Genomic DNA, 13,659 nt, shown 5'->3' with positions numbered 1-13,659 from the left:
AATTTAATTATTTCATTATCGTTCGTTGTCGACATTTGTACCCATTATGAAGACCGCAAGCGATACAAAGGCCTTTATTAAGGTATGAAATATTAAATTAAAAATTTGTGAGGATGGAGTCTAACGTACTGGAGATTTCTGTAATATATTTAACACAGATTTTTTTTTCAAAATTGTTATAAACTACACAGATGTTTGCTATGTTCTGTTTACTTGTGTATTGTATATGTTTCCTAGACCCTAGTGGGGGACTTTGAGTGTTATTTATTACGGGTGTATTATTATTGATTATACAATCAAGCGGAACCAACGGTTTAAAATAAAGGAAAGACAAAATATTTTTAAGTAACATCGAACCTGCACCACCGGTTCTGACACTCGCACCACCACACTAAAATACTTTGTGTACAACTTAAAATATACAAAAAAAAAAATCCATACATATTGGGATATATCGTCGTAATACGAAAAATTGAAGATTGATTTGAATTGAAAATGAAGAAAGATATAATTGAGAGAAAATAACTGAAGGCACCAAAGACCCTTTCAATTATTTACATTACTTAAGGGAGAACCTTCGTAAGATTTGATTAACACTGTTGGTACACCTGTAATACTAATGAGGCCATAATATTATTCATTTATAAGTTACAATTGATTGTATAATTAGAACAAGGTTATGATGGGACCCACATTTACTTGTATATCATCGTCCCTAAATAATATATATATATATATATATACATATATGTATATACCACCTGTAATATACATTACTCTTATACTAGGGTCTTTTTTGTAACGCTTCATACTCAACAGCCCCCACGGATTTACTTCTGTGTCGGGAGTCCAATAAAATACACAATACACAAGCACAAACGCCCAGACCATGGCAAATATCTGTATGCGCAGTACAATGCGTGTTATTTGGGGATCAGCCCAGCGCAGCATCCAAAAGACTGTTTTGGAGGCGTCGTTTTTCTTATTAAAGAAATATTTTTAAAACTATACTTTATCGTATCTGTAATAAATACAACACCATCCTCCTATCTTATATTATACTAGCTTCTGCGCGCGACTTCGTCCGCGAACAGAGGCGCGCGCAATACTTGATCAGTATTTTGCTGCGATGTTATTTTAAAATTACGATATCTCCTGAGATACTCATTGAAATCGAATTGTGTAAAAGGCTATTTTATTTTAAATTAAATACTTGTGATGAATAACGTATTTATTTAGATAAGAATTAATATCATGTGTATAAAAATATCTTCGGAAATAATGCATTATTTTAGAACAACCTTGGTTAGCAAAAAAAAAAAGGTTATAGTGAGCCAACCTTAAAAGATAGATATATGCTGTCGCGGACTTTATTTTAGAACTTTTAAAGAGGATAAATTCTTTGCTACATGATTTTTGTGAAACTTGAACTGTTTTCACAGCGCACGTAGCGGAAGCTATCAAAAGGATAAAAGAACCCCCGATTTTGAAACATTCTTCATTGGTATACCGCTCCTTTTGGTCTTAGCGTAATATGACCGTGTATATAGCCCATAACCTTCCTCAATAAATGATCTATCTAACTGTAAAAGAATCTTTCAAATCGGACCAGTAGTTTTTGAGATTAGTGCGTTCAAACAAACAAACAAATTCTTCAGCTTTATAATATTAGTACAATCCGACCCTCAAACCAAATAACCTTTCAAAGTACACAATCTAATTTACAAAGTCAGATGATAATTTGAAGACTTGAGCGAAATTCAAAAACCACACAATCACATTATCTTGTTACTGTAGCACGTGTTAGGTTACAAGTGTGATTACGTGACAGCGGTTGCCATAGCGACAGACAAAGGCTCTGAAAGTACCCGATGCTTAATCTACTTAAGAGCGTTCTTCCATTCATCGATACTATATCGGATTTGAGCTTAGAGATTAACAGATCATTTTCACGTTATTTTGATAATTCTCTTAAATGTTTTGCTACTTTTTTGTTGTTGGTTTTTTTTTTTGAAAATGTAAATATCTTTTTAGCGTTTATTAAGTATGTGTATACGTCATGGCGAAATAAATATATTCATTTCATTTCTTAATTTCATATTTTGATATGCTACTCTTTTGGATTTGGACAGCTCAATTAAATTGACTAAATAAATAAATTTTTTTCAATACTTTTTAAAAATAAATTTCAAGAATGTTACCTTGTAATAACATCGTACACATGGTATCTCGCGAGGCGAGCATGCCTCCAGCCTGGCCTCACGTCGGAGATAAGGAGGACGAACTTCAAATCTGCTGACACTTTGAAGTCAACTGCGTTTAATTCCCTCTGTAACAAAAATAAGACCAAAACTTATTTTTTGATTAGTAAACATAGCTAACATCACTCTAATAGTAGCTAACATGACTCTTAATCTCAGTGTTGGCTTCTTTTATCACCACAGAAACACAACAATACTTGAAACCTTGAAAGCAATGTTATTTAGCTTTGATCATCTGTAAGGTTGAGTACTTCGCCGGTCGCGGTGCTCTAAATTTTGAATAAGATATGTCCTGCTACGGTTCCTCGATAAAATCACTAAGCTCGTTTCGGGGAGTTCAATGTTAAACACCATGACACGAGAATTTTATGTATTAGAAAAGAAGATTTATTGTACACGAAAATTTAAAAAAAGAAAAGAAAAATAAGAGAAAAAACTTACAAAAGCCAACATTATCAATAAAAAAGCGACCACGTCTAGAGAAATATCAGAAAAAAAGTAAGATAAAGGACGTGAGTAGAATAAAGTAGGAAAAAGGTAAAACCAAAGAACCTAATATTAAATGTTCGTTACAATTAAGTGTTTTGGCATATACTAAAGAGAAATATCGAAATTGCCAAAAGATTTTGAAACAGCAAACTGTGGTAGGACACAGCGGGAAATTTCCCGTTCAAAATATGGAGCAGCCCGACTGGGGAAGTACCTCAGCCTTACAAAAGATCACGGGTAAATAATACTGTTTTCAAGCAGTGTTGTGTTCCTGTGAGTAAGGTGACCAAAGCTCTCGGTGGAATTGAAGATAGGGTCGGCAACGCGGTTGCAATGCTTCTCGTGAGAGATGAGTCAGATGAGTGTGATGTCTGTAAGCTACGGTAATCGTTTATCATCAGGTAAGCTAGTCGTATAAAAATAGGTGAATTATTAATATTTACTAAGTTCAAATAAACAACAAACCGAAGCCGTTAAAACCGAATTATTTTGTCTTTGCCTGAGTTTTGTTTTTCTCTTAGATCGAGATAATAGATATCAGCATAATTGGCAGTATGGTTTGCTCTAATTTTGGCGAGGGTCTATATATATATATATATATATATATATATATATATATATATATATATATATAATAATTATAATTAATATATATATTAATGTATGTTCGGGGATAACTTCGTCGTTTATGAACCGATTTTGATAATTCTTTTTTTTTGTTAGAAAGGAGATATCCCTAATTTGGTACCATGATAAGGAAGCCAGGATTTGATGATGGGAGCCTAGAGAAATCGAGGGAAACTCCTAAAAATCCGCATAGCCATTTACTGGATGTACCGATTTTAATGATTTTTAATTTAATCGAAAGCCGATGTTTATCTTGTGGTCACATTTAAATTTCATCGAGATCTGATTACAACTTTTGGAGTAATCTTTGATAATGCGTATTTACTTGACTATTTTTTCGTCTACCTACGTTGTATTACTCGTCGATATAATTGAAGTCGGTTTTTCTTCGTTTGCCTGCAAACACAATTATATGTCACGTAGACGTCCTTTAAGGTTCAACCAGTGATTTGTATGGAGATATTTTTGTACATTTCTAGAATATGAGAAATACGAAACTTTGTGAGATTATTGTTACTCTTTCAAGCAAAAACTGTAGAACTGATTTTAATAAAACTTCGTACGTAGGTAGCTTGATATCCAGAATATTCTATAGGTTTCTTTTTATCTCGACATTCCCACGGGATCAGATAATATGCAGATGAAGTTATGAGACGCAGCTTGTACAGGATAAATATTTGAGGAAGGATCGACACCAACTATATACAAAGAAAAAACGTCTCGAGTTCGAAAAAGAGTAATAAATCAACGCCAATGTCGTAGACGGGAATATATTGACACGATTTATTCAAATTCTTAGGGACGTTTTGTATAGACTTTGAAAGAAAAATTTTTTGTTCAGTTTTTTTCAATCACTAAAGGAAAAGTTTTGATGGTAACGTTTTTTTTTTCTACAACTTAGTTGGCATGCAATTTAACGGTTAGCCTAATGGTAAGCGATCACCGTAGACGACTGCAAACTACAAGCATCGCAAGCACGTTGCTGACCCTACCCCCTCCCAATCCCCTCCAGGTGCTCTGGTCTGTGATCCTCGAGGTACTTCCCCAGTCGGGCTGCTCCAGATTTTAAGCAGGGTATTTCCCGATTTGCCCTAATTCAGTTGAAATAAAATATAAGGTAAGATATAAAACGTTCAGTTAATATATTCGAAACAATCACGAAAAAAAAAAAAACTATATGATGCTACGAAGTTCGTTAAGGTCGGTGGTATGTATTTAAAAGATGTATTGACAATCTGCCCTACCTCAGTTGAAATTTATGTACATAAGGTAAAATATAAGACGTTTAGTTAATATATTCGAAGCAATCACGAAAAAACACTATATAATGGTATGAAGTTCGTTAAGGTCAGATGGTAAATATATGTATTTAAAATATGTATTGACAATCTTCAAGAATATAGCCGTCTAGCTCCTCAGCGGTTCTTAACTAACTTTAAAATGTGAAAATGCTCTTAAAAATCTCTCAAATATAAAGAATTTTCACTTTGATTGACGGCTTCAAATTTTAAAGTTTCCGCTGAATCTAAAATTATACAGGAATTACGAAATATAGCTATTTAATAGAACGTAAGTGCCGGGTCAACACGTAGCACTTAATCTCGGTTTGGGAAAGGTTAACCTTTCTCAGACATAATCCATGGAAAGGTTACTCTGTACACAAATATATTAGGAGGTAAGCTAATGTAGCTCTTACGATAGTTACCTTCATAAATAAATTAACTGTCTCGTATTATTTTAAAAGAAAACTGTTATTTCTCAAAAAAAAAAACTAACTTCAAATTAAGTCGACTAATAATGAAATGAGAACACTATCAACGAAGGTAGTCGAAAAATAGTCAATTAAATACGCATTATTAGGAATAACTCAAAAACTTCTTGGCAGATCTCGTTCAATCGAAAGACCACACGACCAGCACCAACTTACAAATAAAACAAGAATAATTAAAATCAGTATGTACAGAAAAAAGTTTTTCTTTTCATTTTTTTTCTATTTTGATTTGCATTTTCCCCTTGCATTTTGCTGTGACTTTGCTTTGTGCTGCTTGTCTGGGAGTTTGTACTTGTTTACGGGTATTGTGTGTCTTGCCGAAATTTCGATCCAGGATTCATATGCTAGTGATGGCCGGTAGGCGTTTATTTATTTAGATTTATATTTCGTTAGCACTATCGTCTTTTTTTTTTTATATCACTACTTCGGCAAACAAGCGTACGGCTCACCTGATGGTAAGAGATTACCGTAGCTTATCCCACCCAATCCCCAATCCCCCCCAGGAGCTCTGGTCACCTTATCACAGTCAACAGGAACACAATACTGCTTGAAAGCAGTAATATTTAGCTGTGATCTTCTGTAAGGTCGAGGTATTTCCCCAGTCGGGCTGCTCCATATTTTGAGCAAGAAATTTCTGCTGCTGCTTTTATACAAAGAAATAATAATAAGTATTACATTTACCTTGCTAGGCGTACATTATGCACTCACTGAATTGACTCTAAATAATTCCTCAATCAATAGTGGCCTGTAAAAGGCTTTTATTTAAACGCTTACGCGTTTTGGGCGGGAATATATTCTATCTGATTCTTTCCTATACGTTTATGTGTTTCTTTCTTTACAATGTCGCATTTTCGTTTTATCGATTTTCAAATCACAGCCATTCTACAGAAATTTCATTTCAATACAATAAAATGTAGTATAAAAGAAAATGGACACAAACATATGACACAACAAAAATGTTTCCAACTAAAGCTCATTTCTAAACAGATTTACACAATAGTTTGAAAGCAACGATCTAAATTCGGTAACTAATTACTATTCAACACACAACAGAGCTGTGATCACAGCACTCTCGTGTTTATATTACAAGCATCCGTGATTAACGAGTCCGTGCTAATTTTAACTAATTTCATTTGACTTTGATTTAGAAACCAATTTTATTTCGCTTAACACCCATGACCGCGGGTACGATTACCACCCGGAGTGGATATTTGTGTGTACACAAATATTCATTTTCGATCTCGTTGTCAGCCCTTGTGGGTTTCCCCACCGTGTCTCGGAGAGCACTTTAAGCTGTCGGTTTTGGTTGTTATCACACATGCCTGATAGCGATCGTTACTCATAGTGGATTAAGCTCTGAACCTCCTCCTACACGGTGATAGAGGTCTATACCCAGCAGTGAGATATTGCACAGTGAATATTGTTATTAGTTTTATGGTTAGCAAATTTAACAAAAGCTTAAACATTATTTTAGTAATAAATCTTTTGGTGCTTTAGTAGAAATACAAATCTTATAAGATAACACCCAGCTTTATTGCTCGCGTTTGTCCACCGAATAGCTTATTTTCACTGAAAGAATGAGAATTCCTTTTAAATGAGAAAATGCATGCACCACTCTACGAGGTCAAGATTTGCGGTGATAACATTGTGTTTAAACTTTTTCTAAAGGACAGTACAATACAATAAAATACAATAGAATACAAATATACTTTATTGTGCCCTAAGAGAGTCAGTAAAGTAAATCAAGTAGTTGTATATAATTGTTAGTATGTAGTTGAAGGATTAGTAGAAGAGAGAGTTAAAATTATTTGGTGCCGGTGTGGATGAAGACTTCTTTAATAATGCCACGAAATAACGCACGATATGTAACAAAGGCAATATAAAATATAAAAATAAAAATTGACGGTAAATTATAAATTGACAAGCGCATACATAATTACAAGATTGAGAGTAATTGCTTCTCAAAACCTGATAGGCGCTCTAACAGTATAATTGTATAGTGTTGATCCCACTGTGTTTTGTAAGTGCTGTTAATTGTATACACACAATGGACGAATAAAAATTGCATTCATTTTTAGACCATAATAACCGACTTCAAATACGCATAATTATGGAGTATCTAAACGAAAAAAAAAAAATGTCCTAATATATTATATAGCCTATAGCCTTTTTCGGAAAATGGGCTATCCAACGCAAAAATAATCTTCAATTCGAACCAGTAGTTCCTGAGATTAGCACGCGCAAACAAATAAACAAACTTTTCAGCTTTATAATATTAGTATAGATAATTGAAAAAACTACTTGACAGAACTCACTTAAATTTAAATAGGACCATATAACAAGTAAAAGCTTTAGAATAATAAAGGGATCATCAAAATCATCCACACGAACAAGTTTGCAAAATATAAAAAAATTAGGAACGATTTTGTTGTCACAATAGACGAAAATATTCTGTTTTTGCAACAAAAGTAATAATTCCATTTAAACTTTCCAATTCCTGAACAACTGTAAGCTGTTATCATCTATCTTTCTACAACAGAATGAGAAGAATAAAACATTTCCGTTGCGAATGGAAATAATAGCACTGAACGTAACTCAAGGGATTTTAAACCATTCAATGGATTACACAAAGATAGATAAAAGAACTCATTAAAGATAAAATGTTACATAACATGTTCGAACGTGTAGGTCTCGATAGTGCACTTCATTATGTTTCGTGATATCTGTGACACCGCTCGATGAAACAAATATATTTTAAATGCGTTTCGTTTCTGCTTTCCAAGAATATGTGTTTCCAATAATATCTTTTGTTTGGGTACGAGTATATACATTCGCTGTGTGGCTACGGTAGTAAAGAATATAGCCGCCACCTCTCTTTCCGTGAGTGTCGTAAGAGGCGACTAAGGGATAACACAGTTCCACTACCACCTTGGAACTTAAAAAAACGACCGATGGCGGGATAACCATCCAACTGCTGGCTTTGAAATACACAGGCCGAAGACTGAATAGCAGCGTCTTCGGTGCGACAAAGCCAGCCCTGGCGTCACCAACTCGCCTGCCCAGCGTGGTGACTATGGGCAAAACACATGAGTTTACGCCATCTTTGGCATGAATTTGTGGAGGCCTATGTCCAACAGTCAGTCAGTCAGTCAGCAGGCTTTGTCGCACCGAAGACGCTACTGCCCGTCTTCGGCCTGTGTATTTTAAAACCAGCAGTTGGATGGTTATCCCGCCACCGGTCGGCTTGTTTAAGTTCCAAGTTAGTACCATAGCCACACAGTACTTGAAGCAATTTAGCTTTAGCCGTAGGAAATTTCCTGTTGCGCCCTAATTCAGGGATAGCGTCGGGCATCTACAAAACTTAATAAACCGCAATAAAATCCGAAACAACTCATTATAATGACCTCCTCCTTTTTTAGAAATTGTTCAAAACGGGGAATAAACGAATTTAGTAGAGCTCATTAACAATTTGTACGCATGGTGGTATATATATAGTTATTTTCATCCATAACAAATAGGTAGTTTAAGCATTAGTTTATATGTGGTGAAACGGCAAATTTAGTCTGAATATTTAAAAATATTGGTTGTCTGTAAAGTTGGTTTACGGACGATAGTTTAACGTGACAACGTCATAACAAGGCCAATCGAGTGAAAGAGATATATGCGGTGCAAGCGTACAATGAGCGTAACGGGACAATGAGTCATCCTTTTTCGTGTGTGCAGCCGGCGTTCATCGATTTATTAGACGTTGTCATGTCAAATGATGATGATGATGATGATGATGATGTCATGTCAAAAAAATTAATTGGAAAAATCGTTTAATTTTTTAATGAGATTTTGTGTACGGTGTAAGAAGCAGTCGTTTACGTAATCATTTCAAATATTCATCGTTTGTTTGTTTCTTTCGATAACGGAAGAGTTGACTGTAGGGACGCTGGCAACAGAATAAAAATGCTTTGATGGGGTTAAAAATCTTAATGGATTATTTGGCACAGATGCTGTATTGTACCTATTTGATAATTTTCGAGATATTTTTTTTACACAAATACAGAAGACGTAAAATTTGAATGAGTTTTACGAATGATTTTATCATTTTATCGTCACAAATAGATATAATAAAAATATAAGTGTAATATGTTTCTGCACACTAATCTCACTTTTTTTCTCGGTTTTCACTAATATATTGGGATAAGCTTCACTTAACATTTAGTGTATGTTTCATGTCAATCGGTTCATAAATAAAAAAGTTATGCTAATTTAAAGAATCAAAAAATGCAGTCCAGAGTCATTATTAAACGCGGGCGAAGTCGTGGGCACAGCTAGTACAGAATAAATTACGTTGTAGGCAACAAATTTAGACATCAAAATCAAAAATTACTTTATTCAAACAGGCTTCAAAAGCACAATGGAATCGCTATTTTACAAATCAAATTATTAATTGTGTCTCGTGAAGCTACCACCAATTCGGAATGTAGATTGTGTAGAAAGGAATTATTCTTTAAAAAAAAACTCCTATTTTAATATAAAATTAGTATTATCTGGTATGGAATACAGCGTTACTAAATCCACACTCACATCTTCATTATTAATATAATCTTGTAAAAAATAATAAGCTTTAGCTATTATTTTATTTATTTTATTTTATACTTTATTGTACACCACAAATATATTACAAACAAAGCATAAAGATAGTTACAGACAGTGAAGTACAATGGGAGGACTTATGGCTAATTAGCCATTTCTTCCAGACAACCCATACCATATTATATTATACCCATATTATTTTCTTTTTAATACAAAATTTAAATTATTTTCAGGCAATTGCTAATCGTTTGTAGTATTTTCATTAATCAATTATTATGTATTTTTATTAATCAGTTCGTTTAATAGCTTTGATTTAGATTTGTTTATGATTAGACAGACATACAAATACACGTCCACACGCACATATATAGTCATACTTTCCAAAGATTTTCTTTAAAATTGGAGTATCTGTTTGTCATATTGAAATAAACAATGTTTACTAAATGCACATGGATGTATACACGGTACATATACCAAAATAATATTTTTTTATAATTTTGTCTGTCTGTTTGGCTAATCTCTGAAACGGCTGGAACGATTTTGACGGGACTTACACTGGCAGATAGCTGATGTAATAAGGAGTAACTACTTTTATTTTAAAAAAATATTATTTTATAACTCTGCGAGCTGAAAAATAACTTTTTTTGTTAAATTCCACGTGGACGAAGTCGCAGGCACAGCTAGTGTACAATAAAATCTGGATTAGACGCTAAGCAGTAGAATTCTATCTGCAATATTTGGAATTTTGTTTTGATATTTTATTCCTCGGACAGTTTCAGCTAAAGCCAAATCGACTCATAATTTTTATATCTCGTATATTTTCTTCATAATAGTGTACGAGGAAGTTTTATGGTTGTGCTTACTTGGCTGATAAAGCAACAGTTGCGGCTGTGTATACACCTCTGACGAGTGTTCATATATGGCCCAAAAGAAGTGAGATATATTTTTTGAGTTAGGGCACATTATAATAAGTAGCAGCAACTGGATCAGCCTGACCGAGGAAGTATTTCAACGTTACAGAAGATCACAGTTAAATAGTACTGCTTCGAGTATTGTCTTTTTCCTGTGGTGTTTCCTGAAGGCAACTAGACCAGGAGTAGAGTGTATAACGCGTTTTGCTCTTAATTTTTCAAAAGAACTACGGTACCAAGCGCGCGTACCCTTTTTCTACCACCGCGATGGAATAAATAATGGAAATAGTTTTTGTAATTTATTCAATTAATAACATTTAAATTTGAAAAAAAATCATTGCGAGTAAAAACACATCAAGAAGTTAGTCTTATAAAAAGCATACAAGTTTCTTTCGAGTTTATTAATACTTATCATATAAAAATATTCGTAAAGTAACGACACATCCATCACGCCCCTCGAGGGAAAGTCGCAGAAACAATGTTCATTCCATCCTGTTATTTATCAGCAATATTTGTCACGTCTTGACTTGAATTTATATTTATATTTCCTTGTATTGCAAATATGAAAAGCTATTTTTACAACGCAAAAGTGGCAAGCAAGCGTACGGTCCGCCAGACGGTAAGTCAATACCGTAGCTTATGGACGCCTGTAATTTTAGTAGCATTGCCATTTCATAGTCACACTACCCTCGACCCTCTCCAGGAGTTCTGGGTATCTTACTCATTTGTTGAGTATGTACGCAACTCATTCTTATTATTTTTCTCACATTATTTTTATCTGTAATATGAAATAAAGTTGCAACCAAATAATACCGCTCCTAATAAGTGTTGTATTAACCTGGTGAGTAAGCCACAATTGACAGTGGAGGTAGAATCGGGACGCCAGATGCTTTTGGGCAGGCGTCTAAAAGTGTTGCCTGCCACCAACTCACCAGCAGGTCGCTTTGTTACGTTTGTCTTCATATGCTGGTCAGTCAGCTTATATCTAACTATCCAACTTATCAAAAGGAGTACTTACAAATGTAGAATTATTCATAAGCAGCCTAGTTGTGAAGTTTTTGACATTAAAGAGGGTCAATCCCCCCCATCTGTCTCTGAACACCAGTTCCTCATCTGCAACAAAGAAATAAAGATATTAGAGAGTTTCCAAGCTCCTTTCCAAAATCCACGTGGAAATCAGAATGAAAAGTAGCATATGAATCGATCAACAGCCCGTTGACGCAGTTTGTAGTGACCCTGCTTTCAGTTCCGGGGGTTGTGGGTTCGATTCCCACCCCGAGTCTGGGTGTAATATATATATATATATATATATATATATATATATATATATATATATATATATATATATTTATTAGTATTATTTATAAGTATATTTATCGAAAATAAAAAAAATATCTAGCTATACCAGTCTGCTGTTACCTATAACACAAGCATTAAGTTGTTTACTTTAGGAACAGGTGACCGTGCGTGTATGTTGTAAATATTTATTTATTTATTATTATCTCTGATTACCAAGTCAAGTACCATTAAAATTGGGTCAGTGGTTCTATCATGTACGAGTATCAACCATCCATCCATACATCTATCTTCTTAGACTGTCACATTTGACGCCACTAAATAAATTTCGCTCCAATCCTCGCATCCATTCTGTAGAAATTATATTTAAGTTTTTAAAATTTATAAATAAATCATACATATATATATATTACAGATAGGCTCGAGGCGGAAATCGAATCCACAACCCTGGAGTGCTAACTAGTTTCATTTCACAAATGGACTAGTCAAAGTTCAATATTTTACTGCATAAGTAATATCATCATTAAATGAAACATAGCTAGGTAAATTAAATAGTAGTAAAATATCATCAATCGCTCATAACATTATCTAACTTGTAACGGTATCCGACAGATAAAAGTTGCCGATACATTTATCTGTTTTTTCATCAAATGGCCGATGAGCCGAGTGAGTGGCAATTAATGGCAACCTGTAAATCCATAATTTGTGGTAGTTAAATCTGAGGGTCTAAGAGTCTTTTATTTCTCCTGCTGACAAAACCTATCAGTAACTTATGTCAATGATAAAATTTATCAGCAATTTATGAAAAACTTATACACCTAAACGTATATCCTCGATCACTACATCTTCATTTACCATGAACATCGTTTGTAACTTTTAGTAAACTTTAGCGAGACGAGATTAATAATAAAGAAGTTTTGGAAGACGTGTCTGTACGTTGCTCGGGTGAGGTCGTAATCAATCACCCCTACGCGACTCCGCTTTCACAGAGGACACATGGTACAAAAGTTTCGCAAGCACGTGTAGACGAAAAATTTTAAGCAATCTCACATTTTATACAAGAACATCCCTTCTAGATAAAGTCTTTGTAGCTTCACAACTAATAACTTGGAGGAAGAATGTGTAACAAAAAAGAATTGATACTTAAAAAAGTAATAATTTACGTACATTAATATTACAAAGTAACACATGAGTTCGCGCTATTTTTGGCGTGAACTTTTTGAGACCTATGTCCAGCAGTGGACTGTATAGGCTGTAATGATGAATATCACAAAGAGAAAATATGGTTATTTATCATGTTATATATCGATTTTAAAGAAGTTTGGAGTTTGCTCCCTTAGAATCGATTTTTATATATTTTTTTGTGAATGTGTAATTTGTATTTTTGTCACATGTTTGTATGGTAATATATATATATATATATATATATATATATATATATATATATATATATATTGTTTTCTAATGTTTACCGCAATTTTACTCATTTAATGAAACAACTTTTTTCGGATTTTATCGCGGTTTATTATTAACTTTTGATTCCCGACGTTTCGGATACTTTACAGCAACCATGGTCACGGGAGGACATCATTCATATATCAAAAATTGACCGCTCCAGCGGGGTTCGTACCCGCGTCTCCGACTGACCGTGTCGGCGCTCTAGCCAATTAAGCTATGGAACGATGTACCCGCTAGAGCAAAATTTTTGATATGATGATTT

At 34.0% G+C, this 13,659-nt stretch overlaps 1 protein-coding gene across 1 annotated transcript in view; it reads right to left on the bottom strand.

The window, feature by feature from the left end:
• Positions 1–13,659, bottom strand: part of LOC123665602 (inactive dipeptidyl peptidase 10) — a 188,366-nt gene that overhangs the window by 29,975 nt on the left and 144,732 nt on the right. The window contains exons 3-4 of the mRNA XM_045599882.1: positions 11,662–11,756; positions 2,202–2,329 (exon numbers count right to left, since the gene is read on the bottom strand). Coding sequence (XP_045455838.1) covers positions 2,202–2,329; positions 11,662–11,756 — 223 coding nt within the window. The remainder of the gene's footprint in view (positions 1–2,201; positions 2,330–11,661; positions 11,757–13,659) is intronic.

The sequence above is a fragment of the Melitaea cinxia genome, chromosome 24 (genome assembly GCF_905220565.1).
Source record: "Melitaea cinxia chromosome 24, ilMelCinx1.1, whole genome shotgun sequence".
NCBI lineage: Eukaryota > Metazoa > Arthropoda > Insecta > Lepidoptera > Nymphalidae > Melitaea > Melitaea cinxia.
This window is presented reverse-complemented; position numbering and strand designations above follow the sequence as displayed.